General features: G+C 42.3%; 1 protein-coding gene across 1 annotated transcript in view; it reads right to left on the reverse strand.

The window, feature by feature from the left end:
• The window catches only part of SAE1 (SUMO1 activating enzyme subunit 1), a 382,599-nt gene that overhangs the window by 223,169 nt on the left and 133,884 nt on the right, over positions 1-25,546 (reverse strand). The window contains exon 5 of the mRNA XM_085625631.1: positions 23,078-23,177. Coding sequence (XP_085481757.1) covers positions 23,078-23,177 — 100 coding nt within the window. The remainder of the gene's footprint in view (positions 1-23,077; positions 23,178-25,546) is intronic.

A 25,546-nucleotide genomic window follows, 5' to 3' on the forward strand; every position in this document is an offset into this window, starting at 1 on the left:
ATGCACCAAACCAATAAAAAGAAACAAGACAATTGACAGCAGCAAGAATGCCAATCTTTAGGCACATGTATATAACAGTTTCTCAATCGTTAATACAAGAGATTTAAAATAAAAAAAAAAAAGAAACAAGCAATGGAAATGCCAACAGGGCTGGCTTTAAAGGAATGGTGTATGGGAATGGGAATCATTACAAGCAGACAGCATGGGAATGAATATTTATTTGTGAGCATGCAAAGAAATGTAGAATAATATTGGTGTAGTTGAAAAGGTCTGGTGACAGCTGCACGCCAAGCCAAACCTAAAAGTCCATGTTGGTTAATGACTCCCTTCCTCTCATCTGTGCTGCTGTCAGGAAGAAAAAAAACACCATAAACTATTTGGTTGTCTAAGCAACTTTAAAAGCTTTACAATGTTACGTGTGTACCCCTGAAAGTTCAAGCTCAGGCAGCTGGATAAATAAAACAAAAATGATCACAGCTGCGTGGAGGGCAAGTACTTTTTTCTGTGAAGCAAACAACTTCTGCCCATTCAAAACATGTACTCCTGGCTCCCAACGTGTGGGCGGGGCAAAAGCCCCCTTGCCTAGTGGTTCTTCTCACAATTGTCCTGCGACAGCTGCGCTGTCAAGCCAGACCATGAAAAGAGCAACTCAGATAAGTGAAATATTGCTAAGGAGAAGAGAAACTGCTGCATTATCAACGCAAGGCTAGTTCTGGAAAACTTTTTCTATAAAGAAAATGAAACCTTACTGTTTTTGAATCCATAAAAATATATCTATATTTCATCTGGAGCACAGAACTAGCAGCATCATCTTCCCATGTTCAAATTGCATCAAGGAGCTGAAAGGAAACAACTGTAGTGCCTATTTTGGGTTGGGTCCTGGTGTACTTGTAATAAAGCTACGACATCCATCAGAAATATGATAAAGAACCTAGATTTAGTTCAAAACTCCTATGTAAACAAATGCATTTCTTGAACAAATGAAACCCAGACACGTCATTCTAAACTGCGTAGACACAACCATTCGGTTCTCTTCTAAAATGTTGGAGGTAGCCACACATATTTTTAAATCAGATCTTTGCCAAAGAGTCACCTACTATAAAGAAGGCAAGGCAACCAGACCACTAATTAAAAAAAAATAGAGCTTATTTCACTTTTTCACAATCATTATCTAAGATCACTTCACCAAGCACATTTATTACACAACAAAATGGTTACTTATCAGTAGGAGTAGTTTTGCAGCTTGAAGAGTTTTCTGGATTCAAATGCTGTGCATTATTCCGCCATCTAGTGGTTGGGTTCGGAATGTTCTTTGTTTTTTGGGGGTTCCCCCCCCCCCCCCGGTTTAGGGCTTTGTCGTCCACCATTTGGTGCTAGGTCCATCCCTTGTGCAGTGGCGTAACGAAACTTGAGGGGGCCCCCCTGCAAAGTACATGGAGGGGGCCCCCCATTCTCCGCGCCAGCCAAGAGGTCTCAGGCCAGCGAGCCACCATACTGCAGGGGCTCACCCCAGCCATAAAAAAAAGATTCTGGTTCCTCCATTGGTCACATCCGCCCTCTCATCGGGCGATTTACATACATCAGTAAATACTGCTGCTGCGCCCTCCAGCAAAGTTACATAACACTGCATCCAGACAGCCCACCAAACACATCCTCCTACTTGATGACCCACCTCAAAGCGAAGCCTGCTTAGTTAACCACCTCCAAACACACACCACTGCTGTCATGCCTGCTACTAATGCATCCATTACACTCTACTCTTACCCCTACGAAGTCCGCATTTATGCTTTTCTGCCTGCCTTTAAAACCACCCCTCGGATGTCACTGCGAACCCGTGACAGCCACCCACTGCTCTCCTGTCCACCACCGACAGAAAGACTGATGGCCGCTCCCCATCTAACCACTGCCTACCAGTAAAGACAGAGCCTTTCAACTGCTGCCCTCCCCAATGCCACTGTGGTAGTTTAAAAACATGTTCAACAATCTCTTCAACTGACCACCCCAAAACAGTTCTTCCTGCTAGCCTCTACGGCATCAAAGCCGTTCCTGCTACTTTTCATCCTCTGCATGATGCACACAATAATATTAAATGTACAAAGGGGCTGATTTTTGCTTCCTCACACCAACATTATTTACACTATGTACCCCACTAAACCATACCTCCTGTCAAAGGCAAACCTTATCCCATATGTAGCACCAGTCAGCAAGTACCCCAAGGACAAACACCAGAGGGAATGCGCCATTCATGTAATTAAACCTACAGTGACAACGTAGCATTTCCCCACCCACTGTCAGCCCAGCGACGTCTGCAACCGCACAGTAGCCATCAATACTGGCAACGTCTAAAGCGCATTTCCACTTCCTTTCATTGGCAGCTCCTGAGTCATATACCTATGCCTTCTGGGCGGCATCTACCACAGCATTCTTTGTCTCCCTAAGACTAACGGAATGCTGTCGGTGAACGCTTCTCTTCCCCCTTCCTTACTAATAACTAATAGAGGATAATTGAAAAAATATATAGTATTTTCTTATGCAAATAGCATATCACGCACTTGCTGTCCGCAGTCCTCACCAGATCCACCCGTATCAATATTCTGCTATCACACCATCCTGTCAACCCTATAATCTAGACATGTTTTTTGTCCCTTCCGTGAACTGGGAAAAGCAATACCTTGTACAAAAACAAGTCCCTTTAAAACCTTTGCAAATTATACATGCTGGGAAAGCACTTGCTTGTTTTTACTAACTGTCATTGTAAAGCAAACAGGTAACTCATTCTAGGATCGGAATTACTGCTTATAAGTGTGGAAGTTAATACTGAGACCTAGGATGATTTTTTGCATGTCTGCCAGACACTTGTTCTTTCCTGCATGCGCACACAATGCAACAATACAATTTAGTTTAACAATTTGTTCTGAAATTTACTGAAAGGTAAAGAAACAAGCCATATTATTTTTAAAAAGAAAAATGGACAATCGTCAACTTTAAACCCCATGACATAAAAGCCTTAGCGTGCACAGCTTGTTCAAATCCATGCCACCTAATTCTGCCACACACAGCACATTTGAACATCTCATAATTCCACACCACACAATTCAATGATAAATAATTTAACCCTCCAACATTCCATACCACATAATTACAATCCTAAAAATTAAAAAACACATATTTCCACTTCACTCCATACCACATAATTCCACATCACATAACATTCCATACAACTTAATACCACTCAAACCACATACTTACACTCCACAATTCAACTACACATAATTACACTTCAACCTATATAATTATGCTTCACGCAACATATTTACACTCAACTCCAAAACACATAACTACCCTCCACAAAATACAACTATGCAACACGCTGCATAATTCCACTCTGCACAATTATACACCACACCATACCACATAATTCCACACGTCACACAATTCCACAATTCATCCCCACACAATTCATCACACAACATAATTACACTCCACATAATACCACTCAGCACCACATAATTAACCTCCACATAAATATGCTCTACTCCATATTGCATAAATACACTCCACATAAATGCAGTCTATGCCACGTAGCAACATTCCACATAACTACACTTCACATCATGCCTCATAATACCACTCAACATAATTTTCACTATACAGCGCACACTTCCACGTCACAAAATTCAACTCTACACATTTCCATTCCATAACACATAATTAAACAACAAACAACATAATTCAAGCCAACAACACAATTACACAACAAACCACACACATCCAATCAACTCCACAAAATTCCACATCATGCTACAATATTTAACAGCACACCACATAAGTAAACTCCACTACATACCACTCCACAACACAAAATACCATTCCAGATAATCTCACTCCAAGACACACAATCCCACTTACGTACTGAGCTCATCCGGCTGGTTTGGGGAGGTAAACGCCCTCGTTTGAGTTGGGATACCCTGACCCGCCCATTTGCTCAGGGAGGTATTGATTTACTGGATTTTGAGCTATATTATCACAGCGCGCAGGCCCACTTCGTCTACTACTGGATCCATCCCCCCCCCCCTTTTTGCCCCAGGTTGCGGTCGAACACTGGCTGGCAGACCCCGTCCCGCTTGAAGGGGCATTATTTAGTAAACCTGTGACACAGGTTACGTGTCACACCCCTGTATCCTGCTCCATATTAGCTTGGCGTTATATTGCACAAAAAACCCTGACGACATTTGCCTACTCCCCATTGCTCCCTCTAGCGTATCACCCTTCCATGCCCCTGCTGCAGGAACAATTGTTTAAAAATGTCATGACCAAATTAAAAGTTAAGACCTGGGGGGATCTTTATAACAGGGGCCGATTTCGCTCATTAGCGCATCAATTTGGGGACCAGACACCTACCTCCATGGACACCTTTCTATATATCCGTCTCCGAAGTGGGATTCGGGCGGTGACCGAGACGTTCCCTGACGAACCACCTACATTGGATCCACTGCACCAGCTGCTAAAAGCTGATTCTCCAGCACACGCGGTCTCTAAATTGTATCACTCCATGCACACCTCACTCGACTTTGGGCCTTGCAAAGCGCGCACTAGGTGGGAGGAAGAGCTGGGCACACTCATAGAAGATGCACATTGGATTTTTTGCTGCCAGCAAACTGAGCAGATCTCGTCCAGCAGTAGATTCAGGATTATTCATTATAAATTTCTTCATAGACTTTACTGCATCCCCGTTAAAAATATACCATACATCTACAGTGTGTGGTATATTTTAAGGGACAGAAGCAGCATATACCTATTTCTTCCACATTTTCTTCATGGGAGCTGTGGCACGCTGAATGAAGAAGCTACGGGGCATGTTTGCTCTCACTGGGTCATATTTTTGTGCAGCAGTTGTGACAAAACATCAGCACAATGCAGAGCAGAATTTAATGTAAGCACTGCAGGTTTGGGTCTCATCAGAAGGGTTGCGTTGACATCCTGTGCAAAGAGAGAAGCCTCAGCAGGCGGGTCCAGGGCTCTTTTGGCCTGGAGAAGCCCACTAAGTAGGTGGACCCTGGTGCCCTCTTCTTCTCGACCGTAGTGAAAGTCCTCTGTAATTAGGCCGGTTCCCTTCCTAAGCCCCTCTGGAACGTGGCGAGTCTGGGTTGCATCGGCATGGGTCTTAGTATAGACTGCAGCTCTTCTCCGGAGCATTCAGATTGGCCACACACAGCACTGGACATCACATCTTCTGTCACGCCCCGGCAGCCCAGTCCAGTGCAGTGCAGTGCACGGACGCCTACAAAGCACCAGAGTTACAAAACAAGGGGGCATAAAATCCACTGGACCAGGGTGAATTGCGATACAGAAGAGGAGTGGTCACAGTGAAAAATGACTACTACATGAGATTCAACATCACCTTTGAAAAAAAATCAAACATTTATCCACGTTAAACACATTTATTCATGTTGAACATGTAATGTTCATGTTCACGAACAGCAAAATGGTTTGTAATAACGTGAAGAGGTGCTCCAGAGGGGAATGAGGGAAAGTGCAGCAATGTGCAAGAGTGAAGGTTGGTGAGAAAGGAAGGGCAATGTGCAATATATACATCAAAACCATAGATGGTCTATCCAGCCACTTTCAAGGCTGACCTATTTACAAAACCATGATATTAAAATGATACAGCGAATCCATCACTGTCATCAATATATGGAAAACAAAGTAAAGCCGTTAACGTTTCGACCCCAAGGCTGCATGTAGGGGATTCAGATCCTTGCATAGGATCATCAGGACAGTGGGAGACACTTCATCCACCCAGACATAGCACCAGAGCAGAGACAACCACAACTACATCCTTCCACCCCCGACAGCAGCAGCGAGACTCCCAGCACAAGCTTGCAGAAAGTCTCTCTTCCCACTCCCAGAGAGAGGTCCCTGCAAGCCACCACAAAAAGTCCATCCTCCTGCACCAACCTGCGATCACCACAGAAACGCCCCAGCAGTGCATACAGATAAAGTGGCCACCAGCGCACCCTCACAAAACAAGTGACGGCCTCCCGACACAATCTGTGTTACAGTTCTTTTCCCTTGAGCGGCAGTGATCGGTGTTGGTCTGCAGAGCCTTTGTCAAAGGTGCTTGAAAGTCAACAACGATGGCTGTAGCTACAGGTGTGCGTGAAAAATAAAGGGGAAGTGATCATGGAGAAGCACAGGGCAAGGGGGCGCGGGACGAGATAAGAAAAAACTACAAGTCCCTAAATTGATCAGAAAATGGGTGATAGTGGAGGAATAGTGTACTTGGTCCCTGCTCTTGGTGAAGGGTAAACACAGGAAGAGGCATGACAAATGTATGCCATGGGCAAATGGGGGGGGGGGGGGGGGGAGAATGGGAGCGACAATGGAGCCAGCAAATGGGAAGTCTATGGGCAGGCTGAAGCCCATAAAGTAAATACAGCATGTCTCTTTGAGGTAGCGCATACCCTGTCTACAGCCGAGATGAAAAACCCTTGCTTGTTAGCCAACTACAACACAGGCTGAAGCACATCACAAATGGTTCAGGATTGATGTGAGCATTGTCTTTGGGTCTCTTGTATTGCCCTTCTCGAGTCAGACCTTTGGTTCATAAATCCCGCTGTGCCCTTTATCCACGAGAATCACTTTCCAACCCTCACTGGCATGTCAGATGTAGACTGACTGGACGAGTCTTTGTTTCCTTCGCAGTCTAATGCCAGTCCTCATTTATATGAGGAAGAAACTCCAGGATCGCCCAATTAGGATGAAATTTTTGATTTAGACAGCTTCTGTCTCTTGTCATGGAACACTGCAGGCCTAAGGAACAAATTGGACAATAATGACTGGTTGGAAATGATCAAGGAGTGCGATATAGTTTGCTGTCCAGAGACTTGGGCTCTTGAGGACTTCTACATAGATGGTTTTCAATTCCTTGGTTTAGCTGCTTCCCCTTCCCCATCAGGTAGCCCAAAAGGGGTCTTGGGGGTCCCTATTTCTTCAGGAAACGGTAACCTGAAAGTAGAAATGCTAATATTTTACTTCATGTGCCCAAATCTTGTGCTTGCTAATCCCAGGTGTCTTGTATATTTTATTATTCAACTATTACTTTAAATACTTTGCAAATAACCTAATCGACCTGGTGAGGGAATTGGACCAATTTATATCAGACTATTGCATGAGATACCTGGATAGGGAGGCTATTTTTTGGATGGGTGATTTCAATATCTCATCCTGCCCTCTGAGAGGCGACCGGGTGTGGGGTCACCAACTACCAAGAGGAAAACCTAAATCCCTTTGTACACACCTCATATAGGAATGTTTTAAATCGGAGTATAATGAAACAATAGTCTTTTTAGTTCTGAATTTTTTAAAGAAGGTGAACCTAGTCTCCCAACTTTTACGGGCAAGGGTTCCGTAACTCACTTCATCCTGCTTTCTCGACATATTGTCCAGTACATACAGGATTCACCGATTGTTTTTAGCCTGATTAAACTGAGCTCTATTGATTGAGAAATTATGGCCACATTGGTGCTTTATGATTTTTACCTCAAATTGTATTTTACTCTGTATTTTAACCTTTGTACCGGTTTGTTTTGTTTCTAGAAATGCTTTATCGGTTTACTTCTTTTTATGGCACATCCCTGAATAAAAGTGAATGACAGCTTGAAATTTGGCAACAAGGTCCATGGTCTACCAGAGTGCCAGTCTGTTTTTTGGACTTCACCAAAAGACAGTCAGTCAGTAAACTCAGAGGAGCTAATCACTGTGTCCTAATAGACAAGAAATATAAACGACTCAATGTCGTGGTTGGTGAAGCAGTTGCAGGATGCGACGGTCCTAAAAAAAAGGGACTCTCACAAATGAAGGACTCCAAACGTCTGTTCAAAGGACCAATGGGAGGGGTTTTTTTGGGTAGCGTCTTCGAGTCTGGTCTGCCATCACTGCAATTAGGAGGGCGACAGAATAACTGTTTTGAGCAGCAGGTCGAGAAGAATGAAAAGATCACAGAAATGGCTCAATGTAGAATTAGTCACAACTTTACTATCCAAAATCTTCGCCATGAGACCTTGAACAGTCAGACTGACGTTCTACTGACAGATAAGAAAACCAGTACATGAACACTCCTTTGACTATAAACAAAGACTCGACTGTCTTTGTTTATAGAAAAATCATCAAGAGATACCTTCGTTTCAAAGGAATTTATTACACCTCGTAGACATCGTAATTTCAGGTAGGTTTATTAATACACCCACCAGCTGTACATCATCTCTCGCTGGCTCCATGGACAAAGTAACCGTCCCCCGCTCCGTACATTCCATGATGTCATCCATTCTAATTAGCCAGGACTTAAAGGGAAACTACAACAGAATTCGCCAATTATTTTTCTTGTATTTGCATGGCTGGTTAAACTGAAGAAGTATCTACTCCCTCCATTTTGTTAACCTTGTTCTTTCCAAGAGTTAGTTAGGCCTCTTTACGTTTGATAACTTACTTTTAGATGGTTTCAGTAGGGAGGCAATTTCAATGTTTTCTACCGAAATGTTTCCTATGCCTTCTACACCTTAATTATGAAAAACATATGAATGGTTATCGTACTTACCATACGCCAGCTGTACACACGCTGAGAGGGAGAAATAAAGGAGGGCTTTGTATTTATGTCTCAAACTGCCTAAAGGAAATTAAGATTTCTTTTTTCTCCAATTCCATCTTCTACCAGATTTTGCATATAACACTGGGAGGCAATCAACATATCAACTTGATAAATTTCTATAATAACATACCGAAAGATGCTTGGGCCTCGACCTACAAAGAATTACTTGAGACCCTTAAAAATATAGACGAAAAAGAACGCATTGATAGCTGTGTGATCTGGATGGGCGATTTTAATTATTTTCTATGCCCATTGAGTGACCAAAACCTATGCGGACTGGGTGAGATGGATGGTGTTCCTGTGACACATTTCTCACATACATCTTTGGGAAAACATCTAAATGAGATGCTTTTTTCCTTGGACCTGGGCTTTGTGAACGAACTATGTTCCCCACCAGTCTCTTTTAACCCCACATTCATTGGGCGGGGTTGCAAATCAATAATTGACTTTATGTTAATATCACAACGCTATTCTCACTACATTCTTGCGTTTGAAACATGTGAGGTAGCAATGAGCGACCACTTACCGCTTAGTATGTCCCTTAATACAATGTTGGGTAAAAAGAACATGGTTACTAAGACCCAGACCCTGTATGACTTTAAATTAGAACTTGCAAAGAAGAACGGTTATACCCTAAAATGGGATAAAGTGGAACCAGTGGCCTTCCTAGGAAAACTAATTCGCTCCAAGGAAGAGGAATTTAATATCTGTCTTACTGAGCACATTGAGCCTCTTAAAGTCAATGAAGCTTTCCTTAGCATCTCGGAGGAAATTAAAAAGCTACTCACGAGACCACTGCATTCTGGGGCAAACAAAATTAAGAGATGGTTTGATAGAGAGTGCAGCAAGACCCACGCTCATTTAATGGAACAATTAAAAAGGGAGCCTAGGGTAATGGCTGAAGTTAGATCAGCCAGATCTGCCTACCAACAGGCAGTAAAAAAAAGGAAAAAACAAATTAAACAGGAAGCCTGGAGTACTCTTCGGGAAACTTGCATCTCCAAAAATAACACCGCATTTTGGAAAGCGGTGAATGCTCCGTTTTTCTCCAAAGATTCAACAGACTCTATTGTAATAGCAATCTCGGAAGAAGGCTGGTTGTCCTTTTTCCGTGAACTTTACACAAAGGACTCTCAGGTCGAGACAGAAGGGGACTTTAATTTAGGCAATAAGGACATAGTACCCTATCCAATAGACATCGATTTCACCATGGAGGAAGTTATGACAGCCATCAATAAGAGCCCAGCGGGTAAGGCCCCGGGTCCGGATGGCATTCCCGTAGATGTTTTTAAGGCTAACAGTAAGTTATGGGCCCCCCTGCTAACCAACGTTCTTAACAGTTTCACTAAAACGGGCTTCCCAAAGAGCTGGCAGGAAGCCATTGTGGTACCCATTTTCAAGAAAGGAGATCGTAGTTCACCTAAATGCTACAGACCGATCTCCTTACTTGATTCACTCATGAAGATCGCGGGGAGAGTTATACTCGATAAATTACAAGCATGGGTGAACAACACAGGTACTCTCTCCCAATTTCAATACGGTTTTAGGGAAGGTCTAGGCACAATTGAGCAAGGTCTGAATCTAGCACTCCTAGTAGCCAAATACGTCGAGGCAAAAAAAGAGAACTTGTTTCTTACATTTGTGGATTTAAGTTCGGCCTTTGACTGCATCAACCACAATAAACTCTGGCTAACTATGCAGGAAATGGGAGTGGACCCAAACCTCCTTATATTCATTAGAGAACTATATCGGGAGGCGGGCGCAAGGGTACGCTATGGGGAAAAGGGGGACTGTACCTCCAAATTTTCCATAGAAAAGGGTGTGAGACAAGGCTGTATTTTAGCACCATTTTTATTTAACTTATATATTAACTCGGTCGCGTCTCACCTCCTGGAAGATAAGCAGGACTATCCCAAAATTGGTAACTCCTTTATTCCCATTCTCCTATATGCAGACGATGCTGTAATCATGGCCCGGACCCAAATCGGTCTCCAGAGATCGATTACTAGCTTTTCCGAATACATGGGCAGTAGAGGCCTAAAGATTAATATAAGCAAAACATTTAACATGTGCTGTACAAAAAAGAATAATCTCAGCTGCAATTCATTTTTATCTAACACGAAAATCATGACTGTTAATACTTTTTCGTACCTAGGTATCACCTTTGACAATAAGGGAACTTGGACAGCGGCAGGTGATTCCCGAAAGCTAGCATTCTCACGAGCAATTGGGGCGGTTAAACATTTTTCAAATAAGGTTGGAGGTCGCCCGGTACCAGTCTTGCTTGATATCTATAGAGCCAAGTGCGTATCAACTGCAATATATGGTGCAGGAATTTGGGGGATTGTGAACACCTCAAGTACTCAAATCCAGATTTGCCAGAATGCTTTCCTGCGGTATCTATTGGCTGTGCCGGGGTCAACTTCTTCTTATGCCTGTCATTAAGAGTTGGGCGTGCCTTACATTGCCGATCTTATCAAACTGGAGCCCATCTTGCTGTGGCATAAAGTCTGGTCTGGAACCGAGACAGTCCTGAACAGGGAAATAATAAAGGATTGCCTAGGCCTAGATGGAGCACTGAAAATTCCCTGGTTCAATTATATAAGGAAATTCTTCACTGAATTAGGCCATCCGGAATTCTTCAATTCTCCAGCTAGTATGACGAATTTCTCAAGAAAGAAGCTCAAGCAAATTTGTCTGCACTTCCTCTCAGAGGAACGCTGGATGTCAGAAAAAAGCAAGAGCTCTGTCATGGCCAATCAGCTACTTATTACCAACCCAGGTATCCAACCATACTTGAAATTAGTCCCCAGCTGCTATACTCGTATGCTGCTATCTCGTTTTAGGGCTGACATCTTTTTTAGAATGGTCACATTCCCTGAGAAGAATTGCTGGCTTAAGGAACTTACTCCTTGTCCCTGCGACCAGATTTCTGTCCAATCTTCCCTCCATTGTATCCTTTTTTGCAAATTTTATTCAGAACCGAGAAAAAGTATTCTTCGACCAGTTTTAAAAAAACTAGGGTTGAGACAATGTAGAGCGGCGCTGGTCAGATTACAAATGTTAGATGATGAATTTCTTATCTTTTCGGTCTCTATGTTTCTAAAAACCGTTATTAGATTCAGGATCTCTATGAATTAGATCATTTTTTAATATGCTGTTATTTTTAACCTCGAAAGTTTTGATTTAATGAATGAAATGTGATGCATATTTGCTTTTATTGTTTTGTATTTTAAAAATCGAATAAAGCTGTTTCTGATTCTGATTCTGAAAAACATATCTTTTTGCGTTATATGAAACTTAAAAAGGAGATAATCAGTAAATCCAATTAGAACATTATCAATGAACGATAATTGAAAGCTTACAAAGCGAGATGGTGTCGTTCACGTTTAGATGAATAACGCAACACTGCCCTCATGCGGTAGAAGAGAAAAACAGCGAGCAGCCTAGATACCAAGGGTATATACCGGAATGTGCGTTACGAACGTTCATCTGGTAGCCCCCAAGCAGCTTCTGTAAATTCAGAAAATCCGAATAACAAAGCAAAAACATTCCAACTGTGTGTATATGAGGGTGTGGCCTTGTGACTTTCTGGCAGCCCCCAAGCAGCTTCTGTAAATTCAGAAAATCCGAATTACAAAGCAAAAACATTCCAACTGTGTGTGTATGAGGGCGTGGCCTTGTGACTTTCATGCTGCTGCTCATTCTAAGCGATATTTAGTAGAAGCTAAAAGAGCGGCATTGTCTAGATAGCTTTCGAACATGCCCGCTGACAGACACCTGTATTAGTCGTTTTACACGCCGGCGGCTACCGTTGCACCGCAGGCACGCGGATCTTAACCTATTAATTACATACCTGCACGCGGTTTGCGTGACTTTCCTTCCACACTGTATAAACTAAGGCAGTTTTTTCCGAGGTTACGAAAGAGGCTTTCATGATGGTTTAACAGGACGTTTGTGCAGTACTGGCTAACCCCACAACAGGAAATTTAAGATACTTTTAAAATTCTTCCCTCCTCCCAACCTTACAGTAATTTATAAAAAAGCAACCAGTTTTTCTAATATACAAGAGCGCCTTCTGGAACCAGTCGAACATTAGATACCTTTACTTATTGACAGAATCCCAACTGATCTAAATGCATTTTGATTAATGGTGGAGTACTGTTTCCAAAGACCCTTAAGTAAATACATTAAAAAAAAATCCGTTACTTTAATAATCTTACTCATAATAAAGCAAACACGTCTCTAACAGTTGACGGAAAAAATGCACCAAACCGATAAAGAAAAACAAGCCAATGGACAGCAGCCTGAATGCCAATCTTTAGGCACATGTATATAACAGTTTCTCAATCGTTAATACAAGAGATTTAAAAAAAAAAAAAAGAAGAAACAAGCAATGGAAATGCCAGCAGGGCTGGCTTTAAAGGAATGGTGTATGGTAATGTGAATCATTACAAGCAGACAGCATGGGAATGAATATTTATTTGTGAGCATGCAAAGAAATGTAGAAAATATTGGTGTAGTTGAAAAGGTCTGGTGACAGCTGCACGCCAAGCCAAACCTAAAAGTCCATGTTGGTTAATGACTCCCTTCCTCTCATCTGTGCTGCTGTCAGGAAAAAAAAACCCACCATAAACTATTTGGTTGTCTAAGCAACTTTAAAAGATTTACAATGTTACGTGTGTACCCCTGAAAGTTCAAGCTCAGACAGCTGGATAAATAAAACAAAAAAGATCACAGTTGCGTGGAGGGCAAGTACTTTTTTCTGTGAAGCAAACAACTTCTGCCCATTCAAAACATGTACTCCTGGCTCCCAACGTGTGGGCGGGGCAAAAGCCCCCTTGCCTAGTGGATCTTCTCACAATTGTCCTGCGACAGCTGCGCTGTCAAGCCAGACCATGAAAAGAGCAACTCAGATAAGTGAAATAATGCTAAGGAGAAGAGAAACTGCTGCATTATCAACGCAATGCTAGTTCTGGAAAACTTTTCTATAAAGAAAATGAAACCTTACTGTTTTTGAATCCATAAAAATATATCTATATTTCATCTGGAGCACAGAACTAGCAGCATCATCTTCCCATGTTCAAATTGCATCAAGGAGCTGAAAGGAAACAACTGTAGTGCCTATTTTGGGTTAGGTCCTGGTGTACTTGTAATAAAGCTACGACATCCATCAGAAATATGATAAAGAACCTAGATTTAGTTCAAAACTCCTATGTAAACAAATGCATTTCTTTAACAAATGAAACCCAGACACATCATTCTAAACTGCGTAGACACAACCATTCGGTTCTCTTCTAAAATGTTAGAGGTAGCAAAACATATTTTTAAATCAGATCTTTGCCAAAGAGTCACCTACTATAAAGAAGGCAAGACAAGGCAACCAGACAACTAATTTAAAAAAATAGAGCTTATTTCACTTTTTCACAATCATTATCTAAGATCACTTCACCAAGCACATTTATGACACAACGAAATGGTTACTTATCAGTAGGAGTAGTTTTGCAGCTTGAAGAGTTTTCTGGATTCATATGCTGTGCATTATTCCGCCATCTAGTGGTTGGGTTCGGAATGTTCTTTGTTTTTTTGGGGGTATTTTTTCCCCCCGGTTTAGGGCTTTGTCGTCCACCATTTGGTGCTAGGTCCATCCCTTGTGTGACGTCAAATGGGGACCAGGAAGCTCCTGTGCATGGTAGCCATCTTTGGATTCTTTTTTTCCCCTTTTTCTGTAGGGTATTTTTAAAATATTGTTGTCTTTAGACGTTAGTTCTTTGATTTAAGTGATCTTCTTTTCACACCTGTTTGCATTCCTCCTCTAAGGTGGGTGGGTCGCATGTGAATCCAGAAAACTGTTCAAGCTGCAAAACTATTCCTACTGGTAAGTAACCATTTCACTTTGCAGCATGAATCATTTTCTGGATTCACATGCTGTGCATTCGATTATGTAGCGGTTTCCCCATCCTTAGGGTGGTTGTGGTAAGATGAGGAAGACTTTGCTAACAGGTGTTGAAGTACCTTTTGCCCCACTTGAGCTTCCTTAGTCATCTTTATATCCACGCAGTAATGTTGAAAAAGGTGTGTGGGGATGCCCATCTTGCTGCAGCAGTGTCTATTGGTTCATCGGCCGTGAAGGTCAGGGTTGCCCCTTTTTTGGGGTAGGGCCTAGCGGTGCTGAGTGTAGCACTGCTCGCGCAGCGAGAGACTTTTTGTAGGGGGTTTGGCAATGGACCTAGGAATCGCACACGCTCGTGCGTGTGCTTTTCCTTTCGTCCCACGCTATTGGCCTTTGCGTGCGTCTTTTTATGAAAGACAGGCCAAAGGCGGCGCATTGCTCCGCCCATGGCCTATTGGTGTCTATTACGCGCATTGCTGACATGTGTTTTCAATTATCGTGCCCAGACACGGGCGTGATAATTTAAAACACATGTCTCGCTGTAGCACCACTCGTTTGTTTTTCAATAGCGATCGCTTTCGTCGATCTTCCCTCGCCGGTATGCCTGGGGTGGGATCCGTGGGTTTCTTTTTGGTCACAGCTGACCTTCGGTTGGCAGTTCTTCGGCGTATGGGCTGCCTTTTGCGCCTTCTTTTCAGGGCCCTTGGTTTCCGACGGGTGAGGGTCTTTTTCCTTGTCCGTCCTCTTCTCTGCATCGTCTTCTTCACCGTATGCCTCCTCTCAGTGTCCTCTTCGAGGATCTCGAAGTCTAACCCAACGTATGTTGATTCAACGGCCACTCCCTGGTCGTCCCAGTCGCTTGAGAGGCCCAAGCCCCTCAAGTGATGGTTGTTTCTGGCTTTGGAGCATGGTTGCGTAATGGCCCTCCCTCTGCTTTCGACGTGCCTTGAGAGTCTTCAACATGAAAATTGCGCAGGCCTCTCACTCTTTTTCCTTGTGATCCCTTGGCAGGCAGAAGTTACAAATGTCGTGGGGATCGCAATGTGCAAACTTGTGGTGGCAGTTTGGGCAAAATTTGAAAGGGGTATTTTCCATGGCCCCTACCTTGCCCTCTTTCAATCCATCTTCCTTTTTGCTTCGTCTGGATCCCCCGACAGGGAAAGGTGTCCAGAGGTCTCTCTCCCTCTCCGGTGTCCTCTCAGTCGATGACCAATGATTCTTTTCACTCTAATTCCATGATTTACTCAGGGTTTTTGTCCAAAACGTCGGAGTGTCTCAACTTGCTTTCATACCCAACGGCGGAAAATAGAATCTGAAGATGGCTACCACACACAGGAACTTCCAGGTGCCGTCTGACATCACACAAGGGATGGACCGAGCACCAAATGGTGGTCGACGACACCCTAAACAGAAAAAAAAACAAAGACAAATCCGGACCCAACCACTAGATGGCAGAATAATGCACAGCATGTAAGTCCGGAAAAGGATTCATCCTCCAAAATAAAATTAAATCTTTTGAGAGAAATAACCAACCATAAATGTAACTGCCCACCTAAATATTGTGAACAGCAGGATGATTGGCAATTTAGGTCCTACCTTATTTCAGGCAAAGGTTATTTGAAAACGTAATTGTGACAATCACTAGTATATTTCTTAGTGGTCGATGGGTACCTCTAGTAGGGGACATTTCCTTGTTATCTCAGTTTCATCATTAAATGTGCAATTGGCTCTTTCTAGGATATTTTTTCCATGTTAAAAATCTAATTAACTTATCACAAGCAGCAAACTTCGACATAATGACTAAAAATGTGGCAATGCTTAATTTCAGGATCTGATCTCGTTCGGGGTAATCTAAATACAATTATACAAACTCACTAAATGAAGGTTTAGAGACCGACAATTAAAATAAGAAATAAACTATTTAGAAATGTTTAAATTTGATAAAAATTTCAACTAAGGCATGCTCAGTGATGTAGACAAAGAAAACAGATAAACTTACCTCAACAAGAAAATAAAGGGGAAACTGAAATTTTATCCCCATCTCAGTATAAAAATGACAAATAACTGCTCATGGATTGATCATCTAGGTGAGAATCATGTGAGCTAAGAAAGCTACCATACAGAGCTTTGCCATTCAACAAGCCTGCAAAACAGTAACCCATTGGGAAAGTGTCATCAGGGACAAAGGAGGAGAAATAATTACATACAGAGTGGAGTCGTGGGCTACAAAAAAAAACGAACAGAGAAAGTTGGAATTAAATCTTGGAAGCAAGTCATTTGACCACAACATGCAATCAAAAAAGCACAAGCCCAAAAAGTTGGCGAAAAATGTTGGGAAGAAAAAATAACCAACTATACACGTCTAATGAAATGAAGGTAATTTGGCGAAAAACTGAAACCCCGGGAGTGATAAACATCTTCCAACTCAATAGAAACGTCCTAAACAAGAGGTATTAGAAAAACTCAAAGGACTACCCTAAAAGAAATATTTTATTATATGGGCTCACCCAGTCTTTACATGCAGCTATGAAATTCCAGGAGGACCAAAGAGTGGTTCAGTGGGCAAAGACAACCAACTACAAACCGCTCAAAATATAAAAAAGTGGAGTATTATCATGAATGATAAATGCACTTGCCATCTGACAATGAGATGACCCATGGAACACATACTAATAAGTCCTTCTTACAAAAAAGGAAGATAATTAAATAGCTTGAACCTATGAAAGATTCTTGTATTATGACCAGGATGTAAAGATGTTTTCTATACTCCCAAATCAGCATCACCTGATATTGGTGGAAGAAAAGAGGAAAACGTAATAAATTAATTAGGCCAAGCCCTAAATCTAGCTGTGCCTTGTGGGATGTACCAAAAGAATAATAACATTGCTGGGCTTTTGGGGGAAAATTATTGGGCCTTAGGGGGAAAAAAACTCCTGGTGAGCCTTACTTAAACATGAAATAGGTGAGTGGTAAATGACCAAATGACACTCCACTGGAGGGAAGGAATCCAGGACCAACTCCAGTGAGAGGGGTCCGGACACACCAAAGGAGAAACCAGAATGTTTTAAGTGGACAGCAGGCAGCCTCTGACTCCCAAAATAAATCCCCAACCCACAAGATACACCACTCTGCTTTAAGACATAATGGTGGAGGAAGAGACAACACAACAAATGACGATAAAGGGGCCTAGAATCTTTTGCAAATTTCCCTCTTAAAAGAGAGACAGGAACTGCTACCACTACCTACCAGATGTCCACCTCCTCAGTCATTATACACAGCATGACCAAAGCCAGCTGGGAGCAATCATTTTGGTAAAGAGTTTTATTCTGCATAGTTAATATGTGTTTTAACATGTGTGGCAATGACAGGCTGAGAATTTGGCACTGCAAGAGCTTGACCAGAGCTTGAGGAATCCAACAGGTGGAGCATAGTAAGGACCAGAGACATACTGCGGGCCCAGCACTGGAAACCTTTTGAAGAAACCATGTGTCATTGCCATACTGTTGCTTTCTCTAAAACTTTTCCTCTTCCAGAGTCATGTAAAAAAGTCATATGGGACCTGCATCCCCGGGGCCCTTTTGTTTATACTGGTCCGTTCACTAAGGGTCACCTGGGAGTTCTCTTCTCCCCCAAAATCATGGTCATCCGTCTCATTTCTATATTACTCCCCCTCTTGGCTAAAATAACATTCCTCCAGTGTCTCTTTCATCATGGGGGAGAACCATGGCTTGATCTGTCTGCCAGATTTGTTTGTCAGATTGGCAAAACAAATAGCTGTCAAAGGCGAGACCTATTGACTTTGCCAATGCGTATTAAAATCTGGGGTGAGCAGCAAATCTCAAGTTCCAACTCTGGAAGGCAGGCTCATGTTTTAACACCCCTGAGGCCGAAAGACTTACTTGTTAAACTCGGTAATGGAAGCACCAGTGATTTATAGCTCGTAGAAGTATCAAAATAGCGATATGGAGCACTATGCAAAAGAGAAACAGTGTTATTAAAATAAAGTCCGCCAGGGTGAAGAAGGGGTTGCAAAGGACTAGTGCTTTTAAGAGGTTTCATTCGAGTGCAGCACTAGTGGAATCAGTAGAGATGTTCCCATTAGATGGTTGGCCAAATTTTCTTTAGTCAGGTCTGGAAAATACACATTTTGGATCACCCTACAGGACGCAGGACCTGCTTATCTTGACCACCGCCTCACATTCCACGTATCCAACAGAAACCTCCGCTCCACCCAAATGGCCCTGGCTACTGTCCCACATATCCACAAGACCACAGCCAGAGGAACATCATTCTCCTACCTTGCAGCAAAGACCCCGAATACCCTCCCTCTCCACCACAGGAAATCACAGTCACTGCCTTAATTCAGGAAGGACCTCAAGACCTGGTTCTTTGACTGAACCACAGTGCCTTTGATGGACCAGCAGCATCCCTCCCCCCCAGCGCCTTGAGACTCTTACGGGTGAGCAGTTGAGCTTTACAAGCCATTAATTGATTGATTGATTGAATCACACTTTTGTTCGGAAAATCTCTGCCGAATCGTTTAGAATTCAATGGGGCACATGCCACTTTATTGGAGCTGCGACATACGAGACCTACTAAATTCCAAACTCTGGAAAAATGCGAGAATAAGTGAAGACTGCAGAGATGTAAAAGCTCATTCTGTTTTGCACTTGTCTGCTATCTAATCTGTCGGCGTTTAGGAATTTTCTAGCTCACTTGATGTCTCTCCAGTCCTATGCCTGTACGTCCCCTAGCTCTGTATAGCACCTAGAAATTAGTTACTTTGCGCTGTGTGTTAGACACTATCAAATCAAATCAAACCTGAAGTCGTTCACCTGGGCGGAATGAGAATAGTGATTTGCTTGCCAGTCAACACTGGAGCATACACAAAAGAGATTTTGGGACACTGGGAAGGGGAAATAAATGAGCCCGTTCCCCAACACTCATGGGAGGTACATCTTGAAATGGCGATTAAAAAATAAATACCATGCCCTGTATTATTTTTACCATAAAGACAGGGGGGCTTGTGCAAGAACACATCACATATTTTTTTGGTAGTATGATAGCTGAGTGAACGAATGCATTTACTGCAGAGATCCTGAGTAGTCTAAAGGTTATAGGAATCCTGGTAGGCCATCTCTGGTTTACATCCTTCTAATTAAGCATTTCACACTCGCAATTATTTAGGGCACACAGATATGTAAAGAATTCCGCCTCAAGCTGACAACCCGTACTGTTACAGGCAGTAAGAGCAGCGAATTTGCATCAAAGCGCTATATATAGAGGCCAGGCGGTCTTACATGCTGCAATCTGCTTCAAAATACACCCATCTTTTGTTTACTGGCTAGCGTCAGAGTATGCCAGCAGACTGTACAATACCCACCAGTAGATTTATAAGCATAATCTGGTATTGAAATGCAGCAGGCTTCCTAATCAGTATTCAGTATCTTTGGCTCGGTATCACAGGCCTGGCAGGTCTCATCGCATCACTTTACAGCACTTTCGAGTTACTCCACTCACAACTCGAAAACCAGCAGAGCCGGGTCAGAAAAGCACTGGCAAGGGGAAGGGAGGGTGGGGGTGAAGAAATAGTACCTGTATAACACAGGGAGCAGCGGATGGGCACTAATTAGGCTGAATCAATCTGTGCTTGCTCCCTGCTCCACAGAGAGGAAGGAAAGTGATTGTGATTGCTTGCCCGGCGCTAGCCAATTAGGAAGCAGCAAAGAAGAGTGATGCTGAATCTAACAAATGGTAAGCAATGGGCGGGTTCCAAGCCCTTTATTGTAAACAACAGCGTCTCACAAGAGAGAGCATATGCACGGTCGCAGGCTGGATCTAAAAAGGGGGATTGAAGGGTACTCTTAACAAAATTGCATATTTGGGCGCCTTTCAAAAGGAGACCATAGGTACCCACAATTTGACTACCTCACCTGTACCATCAATGGACAAGCTCTTCACAAGACAGCTATCATGGCCCTGTTTCTGCACAAGACGAGCTTCCCGAAGCCAAAGCAGGGCTAAGATGAGCTGAGAAGTCAGGCTATTGCATTCTATATGAACCCAGTGCAATCAATTACAGCTCATCTACAGAGACAGGCACAAAACAATCTGCAGGATAGCACATAGAATAGGCTAAAAGCCCTACAACAGTCCCTGGGTTGAAGAAGGACCCAGGAATTTTAGAAATCGTCCTTAAGCGGTTTTCGAACACACTTGGATGGCTGGATGCTAATTCCGGATTGGCCAATAGAGACACACAGTTACTGACATGGAAGTCCTCTAGAACAGAGCCAAAGGCCATTCCTTGAGTCAGCCAATATACTTCACTGTAATGTTCTACAAAGGAGGAGGAAGCTTGGTGATGGTGCTCTTAACCTCAAAGGATTGTAAAGCTTATATTTTCCTCGAACGTGCTGCTCCTGCTGACAGTCAGCCCTCAGGAGAAGAGGTATACAAAGATTCTTTTGCCAGGGTCTTGGCTCTAACCCTACTAGTGCATCAGAAATGAAGAAGTGAAGACAACTATTCTGCTGAATCTGCAAGACCCAGCTAGGCCCCACAACATACAGCACCTATGATCCATTAAGATGTGCCCAAAGAAGATAAACCTCTCATGGAGGCACATTGCTGTATGAAAATGTGCCTTCTTAGTGCCAAGGATCCTGAGACCACCAATTCCCCACCTCATCAAGGGCATCCATAGTCACAAGCCCTGTATCATCTCAGCCGAGACATGCTAATGAGACCAAGTGGATAATTTAAGACTGTTCTGGTTTCACCCCTGCCCCCAGGAAGGATCAATGAGGAATATTACAATAGCATAGGTCAGTCCAGGTGGATTGGCCCTCTCCCTGTATCAGATCCCCTAGAGATAATGACACTCATCCCTGGATTACTTATCAAGTTGTTCCCAAAAATTACTTCTTTGCCTCACTTGTCAATTTCTGGAGCACAACTCCAACTTAGCCTCTGTTCTTGTACAGACTTGGGCCCTTGCTGAAAAGACCCCCATGTGCTTTCACCTCACCTTCACCTTCCAGGTTCCTTGTCAGCTGCGACTGTAAGCTTGTACTTACTTTACAACACTGTTGTTTTGCCATTAGCTTTTACACAGGCTCAGATACATCTTTTTAGTTCCCTACACACTTTCTCCGTTCGATTTGTCCTATATGCCTGGTTTTATCAATTTAAGCTGTAAGGTGTCAAGTATTATCTTATCATTTTGGTGTTTTCAGATACCCCTGGCCCTCTACAGTGCATGTCCCTGTTGGAACTTGGTCTTTGGTAGGTAAGATACGCATCCTCTGGCTTAAAACACTGAAATGGAGAACCCAGTATAAACTCCCCTGGAGGGAATATTTTTCTGCTTATACCCTAACTGAACTCAAGCTATCAGAAGAAGGAGAAAGTGGTGGAGACACATGTTGGCCCAGAGTGCCCCGAAAACTGAGTCGCAATTTTGCAGGGGTATGTACATGAAAAAAGCCAAATGGTTTTTGACGTTTTAGATATGCTGGCCACTGTCCCTATAAGAGCCAGTAAAAGTCCTAAATACAAGAGATGACCTCTCACTGCATGAGACTCAAATACATCAAACGGATGACTCTGTTAATGACCACACAGAGTTCAAACTTACTAAAATGTATGCCCCAACGCCCACTACACCCTAAAAGAAGCTCAGTTATGAATGGTAGGAAGGCTTTGAAAGACAATGGAAGTTTATCAAACCATCATTAGACATGAATGTGACTGAACATTCGGTAGCATGTAAAAGCAATGAGGTATTTTGTCCAGGACCAGTCTCCCCTGAGAGAAACTATTGAAATAACTGCTTACTAGAAGAAACAAAAACTTGGAAAGAGACTATGTAGTAAAACATTAGAAAACGTAGAACAAAACTGAATAGGTCAGGGAAAGCGTTTAAGGATCATTACATCTAGTCCTGAAAAAGAAAAATATATATATATGAGGTGGAAGTGGAGTGAGCATAAGAGCAATCTTCTGTGGTACAGAAAAGCATTTGAAAGGACCAGCAAACGTGTCTTCACATATAAATAACTTTGTTCAGGTGTTATATAGAAAACATGGTATTTCAAAGTTAATATACAAGGTTAAAAAAAGACAATATGAATTCCACACACAAGAAATATAACTTTCTCAATTAGTATAATAAAGCACCAGGATATGAAATAACAATGCTTTTACAATAGCAGCTTAGTCACCTATGGCAACAACAAGATTTATCCACCAAGCAAGCCCTATAATGGCGATGAAACACCAAGGATAGTCTCAACAAAGCAGAGTATTTGGCTTAATGCACCTTGTTATGTTCTATTTGGTTAAATGTATATTAGTGGCTAACAATAACTCTGGTAATAATCATATAAAACTGTTGTTTAGAAATGGGCCTCTCAAATGGGCCATTGCCTAGCAATACATCTGTTTTAGTTTACCATGATCAATCATAAAGTTGGTTCACACATTTATATCCGCAACTATTTAGCACCTGGTAAATAGGCAAATGGCTTGTGTACCTTTTTGACCATTGTAGTCTCTTTTGCATCAAGCTTTGCTTTTTTGGCTTCAGGTCCATCTTCAACTCCTTTGCTAGCTTTTGCAACCTTAGTCTTTTCCCTGAAAAGATAGGGAGGATTACATTATGTTAAAGTAAGTCCTTAGTTTAAATGGTCAGATACTTATGTCAGTCTTGCTTTCGACAGAATGGGTTTCTCAAAATAGCTACACTTTAAACATTCCCTCACAGTCTTGAAATATTTTGTAAAAGTGTTATGCCAAACCATGCCAGCGACTGAGACCAGCAGTGCCACAAAAGGGATCCAAAACTGATACAACGCTTATGTTTATTAGTTCTCCTGTAAACAATACCAAAACATGTTTCCCGCCCAAAAAAGTTGGTTACCTTTAAAGGCAGATGTCGGTCATGGAAATCTTCATTAGGTCTTTAAACCATAAACATATGAGCATGTTACTGATACGTGACCACTTTTTTCTTTTAGCAGCTTAAGATAAAACTAGCATAAAAATTCCCCATGTTAAGGCAATATATGTTTTCTTTTCTAAAAATAAACGTATATTATTTAAATCAATTGCCCAAAACCCTTATTTTCCTCCCTTTGTAAAACAAGCTCTGGCAAAACTGATAGCTCTCACCTTCAGCAGACCTATTGACATTGGCAATTCTTTTTGCTAATGCTTTTCAGCATCGAGAATAGAAAAAAAGGTGCGATGACATGTACATGGCATTACGTAACTGCCCTTTTGTTTTGCTATTTGTTGTTCGAAGACAGCCAATGTTAATCTTGTAAAGGCAAATTTTAAAAAAAGCAAATTGCAAAAAATGCGTACTCAAAAGGGGTGATATTGCAGCAAATTGCTGCTGCCAGACTTTCAAAAATGTTTAAAAAGTTTAATAAACGTGATGGGAGTAGTGACATAAGATTAGGTGAGAGAAATGTGAGGGTAACAAAAGGGAGTGGGAGGTAGGTGAGCTATAGGAGGGGTAAGGAAAAACATTACAAATAAAAAAATAAAACAGGAGGATTAGGGAAAACAAAAGACAAGATGGGGAAGAGGAGAGCAATACTGATCACTTGGGTTGTGCAGTATTTGTGTGGGGGGGGCAGAACATATGTGTGGTATTCTAGTGTTGCAGGGATTCTGCTTATGCGCAGAACTATGCGCAGGAACCCAGACCCTCAGTGAATTGTGGTGTACCAAAAACTCACCTCAGAACCCAGAACCCCTTATCCGGCCAGCATCAGTGTCCCATTTGTTATCCGAGGTTTAGCTCGGCGGTCCCAATGTATAGACAACCCAGAACAAGCGACTTAGTATATTTCACAGGAATGGTGGGAATCAGAAATAACTTTTCGTAATTATTCTCGTACCAGTCCACAACAGAATAAACATAGACACGGTAAAAGTTTAAAGAGTTTATTTTATAAGCCTCGTGTCCTACGATGCAGCAGTTTGGCTAACATTAGCAGACAAACGATTAAAATCAAAACCATCAGCATAGTTACAATACCATAGAAAATGAAAGGAGCAATCATACTAAAATGACAGTGGATCTAAGCCACATTCCTTTATCTAACACACTAATAGTATTATTAGACTAATAAAAGGTCTCTAGGCTTGAATGGGGAACCCCATACCGTAAAGATCAGCTCAGAGAGTTCACATCACAGGATCAGCTATGCTCTGCTCCTAGGAACGCTCTTCTTCCGAATGTAATGAAAACATGCAACACTGCAATATTAAAAGCACTCGACTTTCAGGTGTTTGCAGCTGCGTGCGTGTTATGGCTAAACTAGTGGGCCGATCAATCTGAACTCAACAACATGCACCGTCTAGTGACCCAGACTGTTTCTTTTACACTGTGTACAGACCAAGGTCGCTGCTCACTGTTTGGGATGTTAACAACAGACAGTTCTCATGTGAAGCAAAGTCGAGTAAGCATTTCTCAATTTAATAACATGTGACTACAGTGTCGTGTGCAAAAGCAGCAAAAGCGGCAAGATGGCTTTCTAACATCTAACGCGGTTATGCTAACTTAGCATTGTACATATGTAGATAACGATCTTCAATACACCCCCCCTTGATCGGACCACTAACCAGTAGGGGCGCACTTGCAAGAACGCAGAGTTCAAGTTTGATAGAACGGAACCAAGGGCATGAACCATAAGTCCATATAAGGGAAGTGAAAAAGTTCGAAAAGGAAAAAAAAAAAAAAAAGAAAAAAGTTAAAACGGAGTAAAAAAAACCCATGTAGAGGCTAAAAAAAACCATCATTGATGGATGTAGGACGAAATGAAAGTACAAAAGTATATCCATCAGTGCACAATAAGGCACAATAAGTTGCAACAGCTTCCAAGAGGAAATCATTGGAACGTTCCGCAAAATTATCTGCCATCCAGTTCAGGACGGGGAAGGAACATACATGCTCCTCAACCACCGGAGCCTCCAGCACCAGACGAGGACAA

This window comes from Triturus cristatus, chromosome 9 (genome assembly GCF_964204655.1).
Source record: "Triturus cristatus chromosome 9, aTriCri1.1, whole genome shotgun sequence".
NCBI classification, from domain to species: domain Eukaryota; kingdom Metazoa; phylum Chordata; class Amphibia; order Caudata; family Salamandridae; genus Triturus; species Triturus cristatus.